Source organism: Anabrus simplex, chromosome 1, assembly GCF_040414725.1.
Source record: "Anabrus simplex isolate iqAnaSimp1 chromosome 1, ASM4041472v1, whole genome shotgun sequence".
In the NCBI taxonomy this organism is placed as follows: Eukaryota; Metazoa; Arthropoda; class Insecta; order Orthoptera; family Tettigoniidae; genus Anabrus; species Anabrus simplex.
This window is the reverse complement of record NC_090265.1, coordinates 895,684,079-895,705,434: the sequence shown is the minus strand read 5'-3', so window position 1 is coordinate 895,705,434 and position 21,356 is coordinate 895,684,079. Positions and strand designations below refer to the sequence as shown.

The 21,356-nt window shown below is 42.0% G+C and overlaps 1 protein-coding gene across 1 annotated transcript in view; it reads right to left on the bottom strand.

Moving 5' to 3' along the window:
• The window catches only part of LOC136857449 (metabotropic glutamate receptor 1-like), a 445,598-nt gene extending 425,636 nt beyond the window's left edge, over positions 1 to 19,962 (bottom strand). The window contains exons 1-3 of the mRNA XM_068225058.1: positions 19,695 to 19,962; positions 10,978 to 11,223; positions 4,149 to 4,395 (exon numbers count right to left, since the gene is read on the bottom strand). Coding sequence (XP_068081159.1) covers positions 4,149 to 4,395; positions 10,978 to 11,223; positions 19,695 to 19,962 — 761 coding nt within the window. The remainder of the gene's footprint in view (positions 1 to 4,148; positions 4,396 to 10,977; positions 11,224 to 19,694) is intronic.
• Positions 19,963 to 21,356: the final 1,394 nt, after the last annotated feature.

Below are 21,356 nucleotides of genomic sequence, written 5' to 3'. Positions count from 1 at the left end.
TCTGAGAGGTTCATGCCTGTAAAGTTCCCTCTGTCTACAACAAAAATAAAGTCTAGGTTTATTTCTGGGAGAGGAAGCAACTAGGCGTGGAGCTGACAACACAATTCTACACTGAGCGCGGTTAACTAAGTTACGATGGCTTACATTACCACATGGACCCTCATTATGTACAAGACTTTGATAATAAAATAACTAACCACACCAAAAGAAAATAAGGTATAAAATATTAATGAACACAAATACGAAAGTATTTTACTCAACCGGACAGGATGGCAGAGTGACATTGTTACTGACTTCTCCCCAAAAGGCAACATTTTGAATTCAGTTCTATGTATGCGAAATATATGAAATGAACATTTTGCGGAATATTAAACAAAGAAACTCGACGTCCAGTGGTTAGAATGCAACAGCAATCACGTAAAGCTATAAAATTACTTCTTTCCAGTTCATATATATATATACACAGGGTGAAGCGTAATTCGCGCACTCGGGCGTCGCAGCGCGACTCCTCACATGCCCGCAATAAAAAATGTCTCTTACAAAATTTCGTCTTGCGAGTATATCCGGTAGAAAACGGACGTTGAAGAGTAGCAATCTGGCAACGCTGTAACCATATGTAGGGTAACTACCGCTGTCATCACAGTCTCGCCGTGTTGTACAGTTGGTGCAGTGGGTACAGTTTTTGGTTGGCATGCAGGAGGTCGATGGTTCGATCCTGGGTTGAGGCGCATTTTTTATTTGCTAATTTCCATCTGACATTACCTACTGTAATACAGTAAGACACCGTTTCTGAGGTGGCATGTATCCTGCATTTACAACATTTTGTAACGCTGAAACAACAAATACCTGGTTAGACTAATAAGAAATAGACAGCTTAAACAAACAGGTTTCACATCTAGTAGATGAAGTGGTGTGAATAAATTCACGCCCACGACGTGGAAAGGGCGCCTTTCAAAGCTGACCAATGAAAACGATTGTTCGTCCATTTCTAGAATCGTAGTATGCAAGTGCAAATGGTTTCTAGAGGACCCGCTGCAATCGCTGTTCACGATTAAGATGTCAGACACCATACCATCTGGACTACATTTACGAAAGAAAAAACATACGCCTCAACCCAGGATCGACCACTCGATCTCCTGCATGGTAACCCAAAACTATATCCACTGCACCAACTCTACAGTACAACAACTTCCTGCTGACGGAGGTAGTTACCATACATGTGGTTACAGTGTTGCCAGATTGCTACTCTTCAACGTCGTTTTTCTGCCGGATATACTCGTAAGACGAAATTTTGTAAGAGACATTTTTTATTGCTGGCATGTGAGGAGTCGCGCTGCGACGCCCGAGTGCGCGAATTACGCTTCACCCTGTATATATATATATATATATATATATATATATATATATATATATATATATATATATATTAGAATGTACTATATGTACGAGCCCGTCTGGTGGCCGTGATCGTTAAGGTGTGAAGTATACCTGTTTCCGTGAGAGCGTGCAAATATTCAACAGGACAATGAGAATGCCCCACTGAACAATTTGAGGTAGGGAACCTGGAGTTGGAGAAGCCAGCTTAAGCAGATAATAGGTATACAATCACATTACTGTGTACTTTTTTATTTACATTAGTTACAGTTAACTGCAAATACCATAACTGACACAGTGGACGTACCATTTGCACTGTATCTTACAAAATATGGTGAAACTGACGGCCATCAACCTCAATGCATGCGTAATTCATAGCACATTCTGTCATGGCACAATGTAAATACGATACAACAGAGCCATATTATGGGCAGATAAAGTAAACAAAACCTTCATCATGACGTCCTCCTTGTTTCCTTGCAGGAAATAATGAATGTACATGTAAATAAACAGCACAGTACGTGTAAACTTGTAAGCATGTTAGTTGTAAATAACCGGGCGAGTTGGCCGTACGGTTAGGGCCACGCGGATGTGAGCTTGCATCCGGGAGATAGCGGGTTCGAATCCCACTGTCGGCAGCCCCGAAGATGGTTTTCCGTGGTTTCCCATTTTCACACCAGGCAAATTCTGGGGGCTGTACCTTAATTAAGGCCACAGCCGCTTCCTTCCTACTCCTAGGCCTTTCCTATCCCATCGTCGCCATAAGACTTATCTATGTGAGTGCGACGTAAAACAACTAGCAAAAAAGTGCTTAAATAAGCTGGAAAACAGTAATGCGAGACAAAGCAGTAGACAAGTTTACTTCCATATCTCCTTAAGCTGCCTTCTCCGACCCCAGGTTCCCTACCTCAAATTGTTCAGTGGAGCATTCCCTTTGTCCTGTTAAATTTTTGCACGCTCTTACGGAAACAGCCTGTATACGGTCTGACATCTTGGTTATCCGGAGTGAGTCCCGTTGATGGAAAAAAATCCCCATCAGAATGTTCTAATCACTAGATTGCTTGCCAAAAGCCTGGACGAAATTTTAAAGATCTCTGCAGTGCTCATATGGAGTGAGAACATATGACGCTGTTAATGACGATTCGTTCATTGGATGGGGTTGTAAATCCTTGAGCAGACAAACTCCTTGGCGCTATTGGACAAGAGTAGGCTGAGTGCCGCCACCGGGTTTCACCCTTTCCCTTTCTTCTGTCATATATCACGCCATTCTTTTCGTCCCGTTGCTGGTGATGTTGACGTCAAGAAGGGCACCCGGCCGTAAAAGCTCAACTTGTTCCATACCCGACCCCGTACAGCAACGGGCTTGATGGTTACCGTAATGGTCTACGGTTTAGAGAGCCCTGGGTTTGACTCCCAGTCGGGCCGTCGGGGTGATTTCTCTAGTTCGGCGGCTGGATGTTCGCTTTAGTCTTTACACATCTTCCCTCACATACAACATTTCCCACTACAGGCCACCATAGAAACACACAACGGTAAACATATCCCTCCATGAACAGTTGGCACCAGGAAGGGCACCCGGATGTAAAACTGGTCCAAATCCATACAAATCGGCGAGACCAGGTAATTGGAAAAGCCACGAGGGAGAAGACGACTGTATTTCTAGAGCGAGAAATTGTATAGAAATGAACCAATAATGATAATGTTCTTGGATTTACGTCCCACTAACTACTTTTACGGTTTTCGGAGACACCGAGGTGCTGGAATTTAGTCCTGCCGGAGTTCTTTTACGTGCCAGTAAATCTAGCGACAGGAGGATGAAGTATTTGAGTACCTTCAAATATCACCGGACTGCGCCAGGATCGAACCTGCCAGTGCCTCAACCACCTGAGCCCCTCAGTCCGGCAGAAGTGGCCCAAAGACGATGGATACTAGTGCACATAAAAGTGGATAGACCGGGCGAGTCGGCCGTGCGGTTAAGGGCGTGCGGCAGTGAGCTTGCATCCGGGAGATAGTGGTTTCGAATACCACTGTCGGGAGCCCTAAACATGGTTTTCCGTAGTTTTCCATTTTCACACCAGGCAAATGCTGGGGCTTTACCTTAATTAAGACCACGGCCGCTTCCTTCCAACTCCTAGGCGTTTCCTACCCCATCGTCGCCATAAGACCTATCTGTGTCGGTGCGACGTAAAACCACTATTAAAAAGGTGGATAAAAAGGAGCAATGAACTCTGACATGAAAGAATGAAGATGACTTGGCTTAAATGTAATGGTAAATAAAGAGGTTCTAAATTAAATTAGTGAGGAAAAACAGATAAAACTTGACTTGGCTAATTCATTTATTTTTTATGGGAAGCGAGAAAAGTAGGAGTGGCTGAGAAAGGCACGATAACTCGACAAACAGATTAACGTACAAGTAGGAAAACATATGTACGAATGGAAAAATAACATTGACAGGGAGGGTACATCAACTCAATCTCAGAATGGAAGGCCCAACAAGAATAAACACACAGAAAGTAAGCGCGAACACACGCATTAAGAATTTTTGGTTGAGGACTGCCATGCCCTCAAGAAGCGAAACCGATTATTTGCTTTTAGAAGTAGAAAGGGCACAATCAGTCAGCGGTCAAGAAAAGGGAATACTGATATCCCTCCGTTATTTCGTATGCAAGGTTTCATAAATTATATTGTTATAATTTTTCAAAATTTCAGCACTTTCTTTTTCTACATCGATGAGGATTCACAACACTTAATATATTTTTATGCTAGCACCTTACCTTCCAAGGAACAGGAAATGTCCAGTGAGGTTCAGCGTCCTGGTGGCTCGCAGCAGACCACGCAGTGTCATTCCCTCACAGAAACACACGACCACCCGAGCGTTATCGTCCTGTGCCAGCTTCCGGATCACATCTTCAAACACGTCATCCTCTGCATTACTGAGTACCGAATCTTCTTTCGCGATGCAGACGTTAGCTTTCTCGGCGAGTTCCCGGAAGGCCTGTATCCCACTCTGTCCGTAGTTTTCTGAAAAGAAAGAAGTCATATCAGCAAGATTCGGATGGCATTCAATAAAACAGATTCATACAGGCATACCAATGCAATAGATTCACAGCGGATGCATAGCAGATGCTATAAATGGATAAATCAAATATTTAAAAGTGCCATTCATGAAGACAGATTCCTTCAAGGGATATAAACTTGAAGAGACACCAAGTTGTCAAACTTTTACTCCACTGGAATGCTTTAACGCGTCGGAAGCGGACAACATTATGTTTTAGTATCTTTAAACTTCTTCAAACGCCGTCGACCTCAACCGCATTCGCAATCGAAACCGATTTCTTAGGAACAGAGGAACAAAGAATAATCGACTGTGTACCTGAGGCGACAGTTTCATCGAAGAACACTTTAACCGTATTTATCTGGTGAACTTAAAACACACCTGGACATCAGAAATTCTCAGAATATAATAGTGAAGTTTACACAGTCCAAGTATGATCTTGGCGGTTCAATCAACGCCATATACGTTGAAGCATGCGGCAAAAAACTTCTTTCCACGCATTTACAAATTTGATGTTACTGCTGCTGATAATTATGACTGATGACGATGAAGACAACAAAGGGGTTAGCAGAGCCAGTGTTTGCAAATGGATGAAAATGGATGAAAATGTCAACGCATAGGGCTCTACCGCCCGCCCGCCCGCCCGCCCGCCCGTCCGTCCGTCCGTCCGTCTATCTATTCCGCTCTATCCTGGACCAGTCCTTTTTATAACGTATTTATAACCAGTTTCGAAAATAACACTTATTGGTATGGGTATCTAGCATAGTGCAAATTCGTATCAAAACCCATTAACATGGGAGATTAATGTTGGTGACCTTAAAAGGTATTTCATTCATTCATAACTAGAGTTCGGATTATTAGGTGCTGATAGGTTAGAATGCAAACTTACTTCAGCCAGAAACAAGTATATCCTACACTGTACAACGGTTATGCTACAAGATTTGCATAGATGTTAGGGGTACAACCTATAGATCTCCTTGAATTCATGCTACTCTTCCTACATTGTGGTACAACGGGTTGCATGACACTTACTACAAACCAAATTACTTTGCATTCTAACCTATTACCACCTACAAATCCGAGGTATATTCATAACGTATCTCCTGGTAGTGCGCATGGTGGACGTAAGCGCTAGACAGCAGTGAGCGCGCCTGCCTGCAGGGTGGTGCTATCTGGCCGCATGCGGGATACTACTTGACTCGTCGTTTGTCGAGCTGTGCGTGAAGCGACAACAACTTGACTGTCTGTTGTTCTTCTGAGATCGTTGGACTAAAAACATCGAGCTCTCACCGCTGGATTAAAGTTTAAAGAGAATTAAGTAAAAGAAGAGGAAAGGATGGTGCACATGTATGAACCAGGTTGATTCTGTCACCTCCCGGCGACACGCCGTGTTTTTGGTTGTTTCTACATCTTATACTAGTATCTTTGGAATATTGTAAGTAGCTGTTTCACCTATTGATTGCTGGGATAGAACTCCACTGATATCTTCGCTATATCAAGCTTAAGGACTACGAACTGTTTAAATCTAAATCTCGTTAAGTGGAAAAAGGAAAATAATGATTGAACTATGATAATTAAATATTAAGTACCAAGAATTTAAATGTGAAATACGTTAATTATGGTGTACTGGTATTAAGCTTTATTTCCTAGGCTCTCATTTAATTTAACAGTCTGGAAACATTTCGTTTAGATAACCTTCTTGTAATTCATGTTTAATCAAGGAAAAGGTCACAGAAATCATGTAAACCTAAATGAGTTTGGAAATTGTTTCTGGTGACGATTCAGTAATTATTTGGCAGCCATGTTTCGTTCTTTGTTCACGTGATCTGGTCGCTATGGGTTACTTTGTACATATTTAGTAAGGGGGTGTATTCTTTGTTGACAGCTAACATGTGAAGTGAGACGATTGAGTCGCGTGTGGTCTGTTTTATGTCGTGGTTTGAAACTTGATTTTAGTTGCTGGAATCTGTTGTGACTCGGGTTTTAATTGCGTTCATATCCTAAAACTATAATGTACCTTTGGTGAATTAACCTGGTTTATTGTTTCCTTATTTGTTTTCCTCGGGTTGTAGCTTGATTTAATTACGGGATATTTAATTTGCTTTACAAATAATGCCACTGGAAGTCATGAAGAAGCAGTTTCTTTCTCAGTTCTAACATGAAGTAATTCATGGATGACGCCACACAGAGTTTTAATTAATTCAATAAGCACTTATGCAAAAGAATTAAGGTTTAATTTCAGTTTCTAGTAATTATGTTTTTTATGTTTTGAAGACCTTGGTGGTTATAGATTTTCGACCATTTTCACTTAGCGTTTTCTTTTGAAAGAGTTCTGGTTAATTGTTGAATAATTCTTTCAATTTTGATTTCAATTTATTAAAAGTTATATTTTGGAAGTTACTATGTTTTATATTAGTCAGTAAATTTGATTTTTATTTCTTCTACTAATCCACCTGACCTCTAAGTCCAGTTCGTTTTCATTCCTTCGCTTTCACGTTGGGAATTTGTGTAACTTATTTCTCTTGTTGTGTTTTGTTTATGTGAAGGTCCCATGTTGCTAGTTGCTTTACGTCGCACCGACACAGATAGGTCTTATGGCGACGATAGGACAGGAAAGGGCTAGGAGTGGGAAGGAAGCGACCGTGGACTTAATTAAGGTACAGCCCCAGCATTTGTCTGGTGTGAAAATGGGAAACCACGGAAAACCATTTTCAGGGCTGCCGACAGTGGGGTTCGAACCTAATATCTCCCGAATACTGGATACTGGCCGCACTTAGGTCCCATGTTGTCCGAACTACTATCGCTTGCGAATCCCTCGTAGATACGCGGTGGTGTTTGGATATCAAACTGTGGTTGGTTTCGCCATAGTTTTACTCTTGCATTAGAGAATTTCGTTTGGTTTTCTCCTTTACTTTTCAAAGACTATTGCTCTTTGACGACCTCCTTTAAGAGGAAGAAAATCATAAATGTATACTTAAAATACCCACAATATATTCATACAGAGTATAAGTTCACTCGTGCAATTTTCTCGATATTTATAGCCCTACAGAACGAAAAATACAAATATCATTGCCAGCCTCCAAAAAAGGGGGGAAGGAATCCAGTAATACATTGAAACCATAGGCCTATCATTAATAAATTTAGTAGCCTGAAAACTGACCAGAAAGAAAAAAGCAGTAAGATAACAAGCCGATAGAACACACATCGACATAATTTCTTTCTAAAATATACGACATCTATAGATATAATTTGAACGTGTAACACAATATTGTGAGAAAACTGCAATACAAAACCTGTGTGTTATACATCAAATGAAAGGTCTCCATCTCTGGATTTCTAGAAAAATATTTTTCATTTCATTAAGTCATTTATTTGCGTAAAATTGTCATGTGTTCGAATAATGCAATGCTTAGGTCGTTGCAGTTAACTGTATTCGCCGGTTGATGGCTCTATGAAAGTTGTCTCCGTTGATTTTTCTGCCAGCCCGATAGAGGGCTCTGTGAAAGTTGTCTATGCAGATTTTTTATGTTAGTCTGATAGATTGCTATATTTGAAGATGTCCTTTAATATGAAACTTACACTGGATTATTCAGTGTAGGATTATGAAATGAAATCTGTATGCACTGCCCAGCACGATATTTCGCTGTGGAAATGGTAAATTGACATTTTAATTCGTGTTGCCGCAATAATTCGGTTTATTTTTCATAACCTCAAGTAGACGACGTACTTAAAGGTACGATGCTACATTATAAAGATTCCATGAATCATGTAAGGGAGAATAATGGTACATTGTCCTTTGCATCCTTCTCTGCTAATCGTAGCCACAGTCCAGGATTAGGTCCTTACTGTTTTAAGACTCAGGTGACGATTCATTGGTACATATCAGATTTAATGCCACTTGAAAATTTCCGAGCAGTATGTGGCCAGCTTTATGTAAATGATTCAAGTGTTGCCAACGGAATTCATCGTGAAAATTCTATAAATTGCAAAGGTTCAAAAATTCCCTATGTATTGTCATAACGGAAGTGTAAGTTTAAAAGCAAATAAATGGTCTTCCGGGGTTCAGTATACTTTCCGTTACTTGCTTCACGGTTCCTTAATCATCAGTTTTATATTTAGTCTCCCTTCGCAGCTACTGCTGCGGCACGCCACCAGTAATATTTAAATTACTGAAATCTGGAAATTTCTACTGATACTTATGAGGATCGAAATATAAGCAAGGAATCATCCTCAAGTGAAGTGAGTGCGCGAGCGCCAGCATGAAGACAAGGCACCAGAACCTCACATATATCGCGTGTTTCAACTAAATAAACATGTTAAAAATAATAATTTAACTAAATTAACGTCCCCCTAACCACTTGTATGGCTTTCAGAGCGACACCGAGGTGACTGGAAATTTGTCCGACAGGAGTTCTTTTACCGAGATTGATATTTGCAGTCGCTTAAGTGCGGCCAGTATCCAGTATTCGGGGGATAGTGGATTCGAACTCCACTGTCGGGAGCCCTGTCTGGCTTTCAAAGCAGGTCTATAATACAAAAACATAAGAACGAATAGTTTTATGCAATATCTTAGTGGTTTTCATGTGAAAATATTATATTACCCATAAACGTATTTGTGATAAGGAAGATAAGCAGGGTGCTCGACACACTGATTTGCGCCTGGCAGACTGGAGTCCATTGACGGCACATACTCCTGACCGGCTGCGCGTGATACCTACGGTCTGCAGAAACTATCTTTCACCAGTTGTTGCTAAAAGCTGTTAACAGATGTCGATTATAGCATCCATGTAGTCCAATGAAGATTGTTTAAGATGACCGTTCTGAAGACACAGAGGATAGTACTGTTTTCGACATAAATATGTCTTAAGGCTGCGGGTCACCTGGAAATTTGCGTCACAAAATTAACGATACAAAATCAACATTGCCTGGTGGTGTTCAGTGATAAAAGCAGCAGCCACCTCACTGACTGTAGGCGCATTGGATCTTCGAGGATGAAATGCATTAGTAACAGTGAATTGTAATTTAAAGTCAGGTATAGTGTCAGCTACATCTTTTATATATTTAAACAACTGTGCGTAAGGAAAAGTTGACTTCCGCACTAGATACTGTTGGCTCTTACTATGAAGGCAATCATCTAAAGCCAAATCCCAACAAGTGTGCGCATTTCACTTAAGGAATAGAGAACCTCGGCGGGAACTGGACATTATATGACAAGGCAAACGACTAGAACATTGTCCAACGCCTGTGTATCTAGGTGTTACTCTTGACGAACACTGTCCTTCAAGAAATATTGCCACAAAACCAGGCTGAAAGTTAGTTCACGGAACAATATTTTGAGAAAGCTCACAGCCACCACCTGAGGAGCTAGCCCTCACGTCCTGAGAACCTCTGCTCTTGCTTTGTGTGTGTCCGCTGCAGAGTACGCTTCACCTGTGTGGAGTGCATCCACTCACACCAAGCAGGTTGACATTGCAATCAACGAGACCGTATGTATCTTGTCGGGATGTCTGAAGCCAACTCCAGTTGACAAACTCTACCCGATTGTTGGAATGGCTCCCGCCACTATCAGAAGGGCTGTTGCTGCTGATACAGAGAGGACAAAGCAGACTAATGATTCCCGCCACCCACTGCATGATCACCAGGCTGTAGTCTGTCGACTGAAGTCGAGAAAGAGCTTCATCACCAGGACTCAACCACTGGTAGGAATACCTGAGTCTAACCGCATCACCAGATGGAAGAGCATGCTGCCGTCTGATACTCCTGCAAAGGAAGAGCTATCTCAAGGAAATGACTTGCCCTACCCTATTTGGAGATCATTTAATCGTCGTAGGGTGGGCGTACCTCCTTGCAAGACCAACATGCAAAAATGGGCCATACTTCCTGCTGATGGAGACGCATCCTGTGAGAGTGGTGTAACACAAGATCCGAATCACCTGCTTATCTGTCCCCTACTAGAACATTCCTGCACTACACGGGACCTGATCGAGGCCATCGGAGTTGCTACATTTTGGAAATGCTGACCGGACACGGAATGATGATGATGCGTATCAATCATTACTTGCAATGTAACCATTATTTATTTGCAACAGTTTCTATGGGCTTCATACTCTATACGATATTTTAATGCAATATCAAAATCTACAATGAAGAGACCAGTGTAAGTTGATGCAACTCCTGCAGGAGGTTGCAAACATCCTACCAGATGATACATCTGCCCAGACCTCTCCAACGAATGTCAACCGAGTTAATCTGAACTGAAGCAAATGCCAGAGTATTGTTAAATAATCTAATATTTTCCAGGTAGTTCTTAGTATAGCCATCATTCTGCTCTATGAGGTTTTCAAGCTCTTCACGAACTTAAATGGGCTCTGAATTAACCTTACCCTTGTGGCAACACATGGTAGCTGAATTGTCACTAACTACCCAGCAAACAACCTTGCAGAGCTATGTACGCACGTATCACCAACACTATGTGCACTTCATTGTCTTTAGGGCAAAGACGGGCAGAAACAATATGTTTTTGGAAATTTATTTAGTTGTCTTCTTGCCTTGATGTTTTGATGGAGGAAGTAGGTAAGTTGTTGACACAAAGTTGTTATCTTGCTCTAACTGTTGTTCTTGAGCACTGAATCTGTCTTTGTCTGCGACTGCACTGAGTTTCTCTATCTTTCTGAAGTCGAAGTTGTCTTTGTTCGTCACTTCTGGAACTTTTTCTTCTGTGATTTCTGACACGTTCCAATGATGTGGAACGGTCTCTGGTTGGAGGTCTCCCTCTCGATCTGCCCGTTGTGCCCCTTTGAATCGTGGAATGAATTCGCAGATCAATGTTATTGACGTTATGAGCAATAAAAGTATACGGTACTCACTTGATTTAATTCAGTTTATGCGTTTTAATTCGGTTTATTTGCGTGAAAGATTACATTTGAGTGAAGAATGTAAACAACTCCAACCGACAGCTATCGTAAAAAATGAAAATCCGCAATCTGTTTCCAGTCATTCGATCGCATCAGTAATGGAATGAATGAAGCCCCTATCTAGCGGCGAGGATAGGATTTCTTCCGGCTTCCGAATCCCGTCGCACTGCTCTGGGGTAATGAAAAGAAATGAAATGAAATGGCGTATGGCTTTTTGTGCTGGGAGTGTCCAAGGACAAGTTCGACTCGCCAGATGCAGGTCTTTTGATTTGACTATCGTAGCCGACTTGCGCGTCTTGATGAGGATGAAATGATGATGAAGACGACACATACACCCAGCCCCGAGCCAGCGAAATTAACCAATTATAGTTAAAATTCTCTACCCTTCCGGGAATCGAACCCAGGACCCCTGTGACCAAAGGCCAACACGCTAACCATTTAACCATGGAGCCGGACTCTGGGGCAATGATTGATGAATGGCAGATGAAATGAAATTATATTGGAGAGTGTTGCTGGAATGAAATATGACAGGAAAAAGCGGAGTATCCGGAGAAAAACCTGTCCCGCCTCCGCTTTGTCCAGCACAAATCTCACATGTAGTGACTGGGATTTGAACGACGGATTGCAGCGGTGAGAGGCCGGCGCGCAGCCGCCTGAGCCACGGAGGCTCAAAGACAGATTCAGTGCTCAACGACAACAGTTGGAGCAAGATGACAACTTTGTTTTATCAACTGCATGTTGGTTAAACAGATTGTCAACAGATGGCGCCTTGTACATTCTTTATGCAAATACGGCTTTTACACTTCTGGAATTTCTTCTTCTGCGATCTGTAACACGTTCCAATGGTATGAAGCGCTCTCTGATTTGAGGTCGGGTTAAACAGATTGTCAACAGATAACGCCTTCTATATTCTTTACGCAAATAAAGTATTTAAAATATTGTTAATGAAAACCTTAATTTTAAACTATTTGTTTATTTTTCGTCATTATCGGGGAACGTAATCTTCAAAATGATGTCTCAGTCATTAATTTTGATGAAGTATTAAGGAAGGTACAGCGTACCGACAAAAAAAGACACCTTTGAGAAAAAATATATATGATACAGGTGTCTAGTGAAACAAAGGTTTGAATTCACTGATTTGCTATATTAGTCTACTAGATGACATTGCGTTTACTAGTCACGGATATATCTCCAAGAAGTTGTCACAGCCCATCACCTTTAGGGCCTACCAGCAGCCGTTTATCAAGAGGACGATCGTGGCCGTATTTGGCACATAACGTTCGACAATTCCCTTCTACGGTTACGTAGACGAAATGTATCCACGAAATGGCACTGTAATATTTGTCCCAAATGGAATATAATAATAATTCATTTAACTCAAATAAAGTGTAAAATCTGCGGTAAATTAAGAAATAGTACGAAATATTTTACTTGCAGGGAATAATATGGATACATACTTTACCACGTCACAACTATTTCTTCTGCTACGTCGCAGCGCTTCCGTATGTGTTTTGTTTGTGTAACACTTTCGTGTGTGATGTCTTTGCTCACCGAAGTTGTTTGAATTAATTAGGTGTCGTTTTCCTTCATTTGTTTTGTGCCCTAACTCATTCATTAAATGGTATATTTATTGGTCCAGGGATCATGCTATTTTTTCCTTTCAACAAACAAGCAATATATTTATTGGAACAGGGATCATGCTATTTTGCTCTTTGAACTGCCCGCGCTAGTCATATGGACAAACATAATGACAATTCACAGACATAGCACTCCCATTATTCGGTGCAAGACTGGACCACAAAGAAAGAAACAAAAAATGGCACGAGCAGCGGAATACACCATAAAGGCGTCCTGTCTACGGCCCGTAAGTACGTATACATATTTCTCTAGATATGTCGGGCTCCATGGCTAAATGGTTAGCGTGCTGGCCTTTGGTCACAGGGGCCCCGGGTTCGATTCCCGGCAGGGTCGGGAATTTTAACCACTATTGGTTAATTTCTCTGGCACGGGGGCTGGGTGTATGTGTCGTCTTCATCATCATTTCATCCTCATCACGACACGAAGGTCGCCTACGGGTGTCAAATCGAAAGACCTGCACCTGGCGAGCCGAACTTGTCCTTGGACACTCCCGACACTAAAAGCCATACACCATTTCATTTTCCTCTAGATATTTCTCTAGTAACGACGGTATTTCTTAATTTACCGTGGATTTTTCACTTTACTGGTGTACAAGCAATTATTAGGTTCCATTTGGGACAAATATTACAGTGAAATTTCGTGGATACCTTTGGTCTACATAACCTCCTCCTACTTTTTCCTTGGGGAGTGTGCTGTTCGGGTCTGGTCCATGGTAGCACAAAGACTAGTACAGCACAGACCATACATTTCTGAGGCAGTTAAACTTGGCAAAGTGTCAAAAACACATCGACTGAGACGCCGTTTACGCACATCCACGTCTCTTCGTCTCCAAGCCTTGTAGCAGCAGTTACTGTAGCCCATGACGGCTGCATAAAAAAATGATTTCGGTGTCTCTCGACTATCAAACTGACAAGTGAGCTTTAACTAAAATATTATAATAATTTCGTGTGGCTATTTCTAGTCGGGTGCAGCCCTTGTACGGCAGACCCTCCGATCAGCGTGGGTGGCGTCTGCCATGTGTAGGTAACCGCGTGTTATTGTGGTAGAGGATAATGCCATGCGTGGTGTGTGAGTTGCAGGGATGTTGGGGACAGCACAAACACCCAGTCCCCGAGCCATTGCAATTAACCAATGACGGTTAAAATCCCCGACCCGGCCAGGAATCGAACCCGTGAACCTTTGGATTAAAGGCTAGTACGCTAACCATTTAGCCATGGAGCTGGACTTAACTAAAATCATCTTGGCTTAAATCAAACGGCCCCTGAATAACATATACTGAATGTACGGCCTGGATGATTATAATAGTGTTTTTAGTTTCACCGCGAATTTAATGTTAAGTGAATTATACACACTCTGACTGATACTAAATGCTCTTATGTAAGGGACCATTTTTACAGAACTCAGATTTGTTATCTTTTTCACAATTTTGTAGTTATAACGTCTTAACTTGATTAATAATAATAATAATAATAATAATAATAATAATAATAATAATAATATGTTCTTTACGTCCAACTAACTACTTTTACGGTTTTTTTGAGACTCCGAGGTGCCGGAAGTTTTTGTCGCGCAGGATTTCTTTTACGTGCCAGTAAATCTACCGACACGAGGCCGTCGTATATGAGCACCTTCAAATACCACCGGTGTGAACCAGGATCGAACCTGCCAAGTTGGGGTCAGAATGCCAGCGTCTCAACGGTCCGAGCTACTCAACCCGGCTTTAACTTGATTAACGTCACTTAAATAACTGTGTATGGGAATTAGTACAAAATGCAATTCTTACTGCACACTTACTGCGTGAATAGTTTCCGAACATATTTGTTGCTGTACACTTACTTATTTTCTAGACAGAGGGTTGACAAGTGCTTCTACGCATAAAATTGAAATATATAACTCACTTCACTCCTTACAGGGGGTGCTAGGGTCTACCGAAGGATTTCAATTGAAATTTTATACGTTACGTATATTAGCATGCCCTTAAATTAAGAAACCTGCACTTTATATATTTTTCAATACGTTTTATGATTTTGTACGCTTATCTTTTTCGTATTTAAGATATATTTCTACATCTAACTTACAAATACAATAATTAACAGTCGAAAACGTCTCCAGCTTCTTAATGTGGCATTCGAGTACTGCCTAAGGCCTTACCAACAGTTAAATCATTCGGCAATATTCACAATTTTTAAAATATGAGATCATTAGTAAATGGTTACCTACGGCTTAATTTCGTTTACATCCCTGTTTGTTTGTTTGTTTGTTTGTTTGTTTGTTTGTTTAGTCCTTAGTCCCATTTCATGATACGGGGTTGAGAATGAGATTAATACAATTTTTTACGATGTATGCTCTAAGCTTCCATGATTTGAGGTATATCTTGAATATATTTTTAAACTATTAATTGTGTAGGTCTCTATGATGGGATTTTCGTTAATTCCTTTTGCTATCTTCCTGTGGAAAGTATGAAGACCTAGTTAAAATATTATAGAATTAATTTTCACCGGAAAATCAACCAATAGTGTCAATCCTAAAACAATGCAGTTATGTTCCAGGGTTGAATAGCAATATATCTCTTCCCAGTCATGTCTTGAACACGGCAAGCAATATTGCGATGTCTTTTTCATTTCACAGCTCATTGGATGAAGCGCAGAAGTGTGAGGACCCAAGAACTTTATTGATTCTGGAGAAGAAGTCTGTGTTCCGGACTCGAGTAATCCTGTTTACTCCCTCATTGCGCTCGCGAGACTTGCTTACTTTTTAGTGTCTACATTTCTGAGACAAAGTTAAGACATTCCATAAACTAACTTAGCTTATTTCGTTTCATATTTCTTGACGGAAAGAGACAAACTTATGAAAACTGGTTCAGTGTTTACAAGAACTCGGTCATTCAAGAACGACGTTACTCTGAAGGCATACGAGTGAATATTTATTAATAAATCACAAACAATGTGTACTCTACTGGACGAATATCTGTGAAACTCTCAAGCTAGATTGACACCCAGTTGAAGTTAAGTTTTACTAACAAAATTAATACACATTTAATTGTACAGACAGTCGTGAACACACGTTTCATTTTGAGTACATGGTATATGTCTATTAATTTTTTAAAACTTAATCCGTTTACCTTCCACGGTTGGTTTTTACCCCACACTCAAAAAGGGATCCAACCTGTACCGCCTCAAGGGCAATGTCATGGAGCGTGAGACATTTGGTCAGGGGAATCCAACTGAGGATGAGGAGCAGTACCTCGCCCAGGCGGCCTCACCTGCTATGCTGAACAGGGGCCTTGTGGAGGATGGGAAGATAAGAAGGGATAGACAAGGAATAGGGAAGGAAGCGTCTTTGGCCTTAAGTTATGTACTATCCCTGCATTTGCCTGGAGAAGTGGGAATCTACGGGAAACCACTTCATGGACTGTACTCAGTTGACCTCCCGAAGCTGAGTGGACACCGCTCCAGTCCTCTTACCACTTTTCAAATTTCGTGGCAGAGCCGGGAATCGGACCGGGGCCTCCGGGGATGGCAGCTAATCACACTAACCACTATACCACAGAGGCGGACGCTAATATAATGTATTTTAATTAATTTGGTGTTTATGGATTGAAGGATGTAACAGTTGAATAGTAAAATCAATTTGTTCTTTTATGATACATACAATATCAATAATATTAATGAAAAATTTATTTCCTTACGCGAGACTTCGCGCAAGTTTCGATCGCGATTGCAATCGAGTTGTACTTTATGCAGATAGGATTGGCGTTCAAATCACATATATGCACATATTACGTGCCATGGTCAATTACATTAGACGTTGGCGGTGGTTCTTGGTAAAATATTATCCGCCTGTATATGTCCAATACGTATAGAGTACTGAAAACAGAGTACCTGATCACAGTAGACCCACTTCATGAACGTTTGCAGCAGCCAACAACACTGCTCCTTAACGTCAAACATCCAGTCGAGTGGCGTCTGAAATATCCTAGGTCTGACGGTGAAGTCACCATAGCAGCTACAAATAAATCACGCCTGTACTGTATATTCCGAGCTTGTAGGCCAGGCCTTTCCAACTCTAGCACTTAGTGCTAGGGCGCACCAGCGCTGCACTCAGCAGCACCGTTCCCCTCCTTCCTCACCTACTCCACGCAGTACATTGCATTTTACATCAAGAACAATTATGTGCAAAAAACTTTCGCAACTTTAAATATGTTATGGATACTGTGTCAAAATGTGTAAATTTATGCAGAAAGTAAGGTTTGAACCATTCGCGATTCAAAGAATTTTTAAAAGATCTCGAGGCAGAATGTAGCGACATTCTCTTTTATTGTATTGTGCGCTGGTTAAGTTGTGCGAAAGTGCTAGCAACCTTCTTTGCAATAATTGAAGAAATTGCTCTGTTCGTGGAGATGAAAGTTTCTCCACAACCAACTTTGCCGAATAAACAATGGGTAGCTGACCTAACGTCTTATTTGAATGATTTACATATTCATTGCAATGGAGAGACACATTGATTAGCACCACGTGTGACAGAATTAAGGCTTTCAAAATGCAGAGTTTGTTATTGAAAAGTCAGCTTGAAGCCGGAAATGTTGACTATCTTACTTCATTAAAATCATTACATTTATGTACTTACGAAAATCTTAGAGGCTATCAGATGTCGCTACAGACTTTGCACCATCAATTTAATGCCCAGTTCAACGAAATGAATGATATGGCACCTCAACTTGAAATATTTATGACCCCATGTTCAGCGCGTCCTTAAAAGTCACCATCATATTTCCAAACAGAGCTGATATAACTACAGTGCAACGCAATCCTAAAGGACAGGTACTACCACTACAACGGTGATTTAATTTCCTTTTACAAAGGTGTTCACCCACAAGAATTTCCCAGACTTCATGCACTTGTCTTAAAATTTACGTCAATGTTCGAGAGGCTGTGCTTAGTATTTCTACTGCCAAATCGATTGTACTAAATATTGGTAAATTAGTAGCCGCAAAGATGTCAACAATCGACTTAAACGCTTACACGCTAAAAGTACATTAAGGCAAACGAAATGTATGTACAGAGTAAATTATTTGTTTATGTGTTCACAGAATTGTCATAAATTATATTGTTTTCGTAAGCTGCTCGCTGACGTGCGATCTGTGGTTCTGCCTCTGCCACTTCCCCTCCTTCCCCCACCACCTCACCGGGGCAACAGCACAGCGCTGGGGCTGCTGCCGGGGCCGGCCGGGGCCATGAGAGCACCTCAGTTGGAATCGTTTCTTGTAGGCCGTGGTCCAAGAGTATGAGATGGTCCCGACGTTTCACTGAAGATTGCGGTCGCTATTTTCAAGCGTTTCGACTGACTTCACACTGCGATACCACTCCATTCCACTGTGAGTTTCACAGCCATCGTAATCAATCGGAACCTTCCCTTAGTTCACGGACTGGGATTTGTGCTTTCCTCAATAGCCCTGCAACTCACGAACCACATAAAAAAACTATCCTCCACCACAATAACATGCTGTTTCCTATACACGGTATATGTCGCCCAACCTCATCAGATGGTCTGTCTTACAAGGACTGCATCAGGCTACAAATAGCCACACGAAATTACACTGAGAGGCCAAAAGTCATGGGAAGACACTGAATGTGATGTTAACCCTGGAGTGGTCGCATGGGTTTCATCAATATTAATGGTCGCACCGGGTCTGTCAGACCCATTTTTTCTCAGTGTTTTACTATTAGATTTTAATACGTTATTTCCAATTACAGTATTATAGGACATTATTTCGTTTATTTTAATGCAGTTTACGCGACTAAAATATTTAACTATCCTGTTTATTAGCCAAAAAGTGTATTTTTATAATTACACTGTAAAACTGATTGTTTTCTGTTAACTTGTGAAAGGTAAAACATGGTAACGGTAAAATGTATTTTACATCTTTTTTTTGACTTTTTCCTGCATCTAAATGCACAAAGCAAAATTTCATCTATTTTCTACACAGTCTTAATAAAACATATTTTTGAGAATTTCACACTTGAACTATTGGTACAAAAATATGGATATTTTTAAGGTATGTGTGAATTAATGTCATAATTCATAAAATAAAAATAAAATTGGTTTTGGAAACGCATGCAGGTACAGGGAAACATCACTTTAATCAATTTCTATGCACATTCTGTAGACAAGTTGTCCATGTTCTCCGCAAATGAAATTTTGGGATTTGGGGCAGATGAAGGATGTCTTCCTGTCTTTGTTTGTTGGGCAGAAGTGACCAAGAGCTTCTTCGTCTTCAGATTCCTCCTATATGGAACGAATCCAGGCAGAATTAGCTTCATCCATTGTTACACAGAAGAAAAAGTGCACTAAACTAACAATGCGAAGTTTGATAACAAAGGCCAACGTTAACAGTCGCACCGGGTCTGCGAGACCCTGGACAGCCTGTACGCGCAAAGTTTCCAAGGCAGCTGAGAGCGGGCTACTGTGTTCGGTTGAAGGTCGGGAATCAAGAAGCTACCAGGGATGGGGAAGCGCTCGGTGCATTCCAACAACAGGAACACCAATAATTATGTCCACCCGGGTCTCGTAGACCCATCGCGACCACTCCAGGGTTAATAACGAGCTGCTCCGCCGCGAGCCCTCAAAACGGCAAAACTACGGTGAGGCAAGGACTCTACAAGATGTTGGAATCGTTCTGGAGGGATATGAACCCACGCATCTTGAACTGAGACCCACAGTTTGTCTTGTGTAGTTCATGGAGCGTACGACAGCAACGACAGCATCCCGTAAATGATCGACTGGGTTAAGATCGGGAGATCTGGAGGGCCAATCCATGGTCGTAACTTCACTGGAGCGCTCCTCCAGCCATATGCATGCCACCACAGAGCGGTGACATGGCGCATTGTCCTGTTGAATTATGGCATCTTCATCAGGGTACTCTAGGGCCAGAGAAGGATGCAGATGACCTGAAATAATGTCCACATAACGTGAACCTGTCATTGCTCCCTGTAGCCGGACAATGGGGCCTAATTGCGATCATGAGAACGCCGCCCAGACGAGAACTGAACCAACTCCCGCCTGGATAAAACGTTGTTGACACGCAGGATCCATAGCTTCATGGGCATACGCCACACTCTCACTCGCCCGATACAACTGGAAACGGTATTCATCGGACAATACCACACGCCGTCACTGTTCCATGGTCCATTGCCGATATTCGCGGGCTCATGCACGTCGTTGAGTTCTGTGTCGAGGTGTCAGCAAAGGGACACGAGTTGGTCGTTGGCTGATGAAGCCTATGCGGTGCAGTTGCCTCCGTACAGCCGTGGTCCTGACTCCCAACATTCAAGTGGACGGTGATCTGACACACAATAGAACGTCGAGCACCCAGTATGGTTCTGAGGAGGCGATGCGATGTCCGTTCATTAAACACCTGTGGTCTTCCCATTCGGCCGTTTACGCGAATGGTAACGTTCTCTCTGCGATATTGAAGATCCACCCTCGACACTGATGACCTCGGAAACCTGAATACGCGAGTAATCTCCGTAATGCTATGACTCATGCGCCGTGCCACGATGAACATCCCACGTTCAAAGTTGGTTAACTTGCGACGTGTTGCCATCTTCACGGCCACGACACTGGTGTCTGTGACAGAATGCTCAGGTACGCCGCAGCTAGCCGCAACGCTCGGGGGTCATACACGGTACATTTTCTAATGGGACATCCCTTCCTATGACTTTTGGCCACTCACCTGTATATTATATAGATTCCAAATTGTGCGTGCAATATTTTTCATGTCATGGAAATCATGTTAGGTAACGTTGTAAGTTTCACGTTTTAGTTTGTGATGATGACGGATAAGAGAAGCTTGACCGTTGCACAGAAGGCGAAAATAGTGTTACTATTCGCGTAAACAGAGCCGGCTCCGCGGTGTAGGGGTAGCGTGCCTGCCTCTTACCCGGATACCCCGTGTTCGATTCCCGGCCAGGTCAGGGTTCTTTACCTGGACCTCAGGGCTGGTTCGAGGTCAACTCAGCCTACGTGATTAGAAATGAGGAGCTATCTGACGCTGAGATAGCGGTCTCGGTCTAGAAAGCCAAGAATAACGAGAGGATTCGTCGTGCTGACCACACGACACCTCGTAATCTGGAGGCCTTCGGGCTGAGCAGCGGTCGTTTGGAAGGCCAAGGCCCTTCAAGGGCTGTAGTGCCATGGGGTTTGGGTTTGGTTTTTTGGTTCGCGTAAACAAAGTATAACAGTGCCCTAGATCGTTTTCATGATCACTTGGTCACATGAAATATCTCCGCCCTTAGGGAGTATAGTTTCAAAATGATGGATTTGCGTTGCAGAATTTTCGGCCTCGTGATGTTACTGTTCACATCCAGCAAACGCTG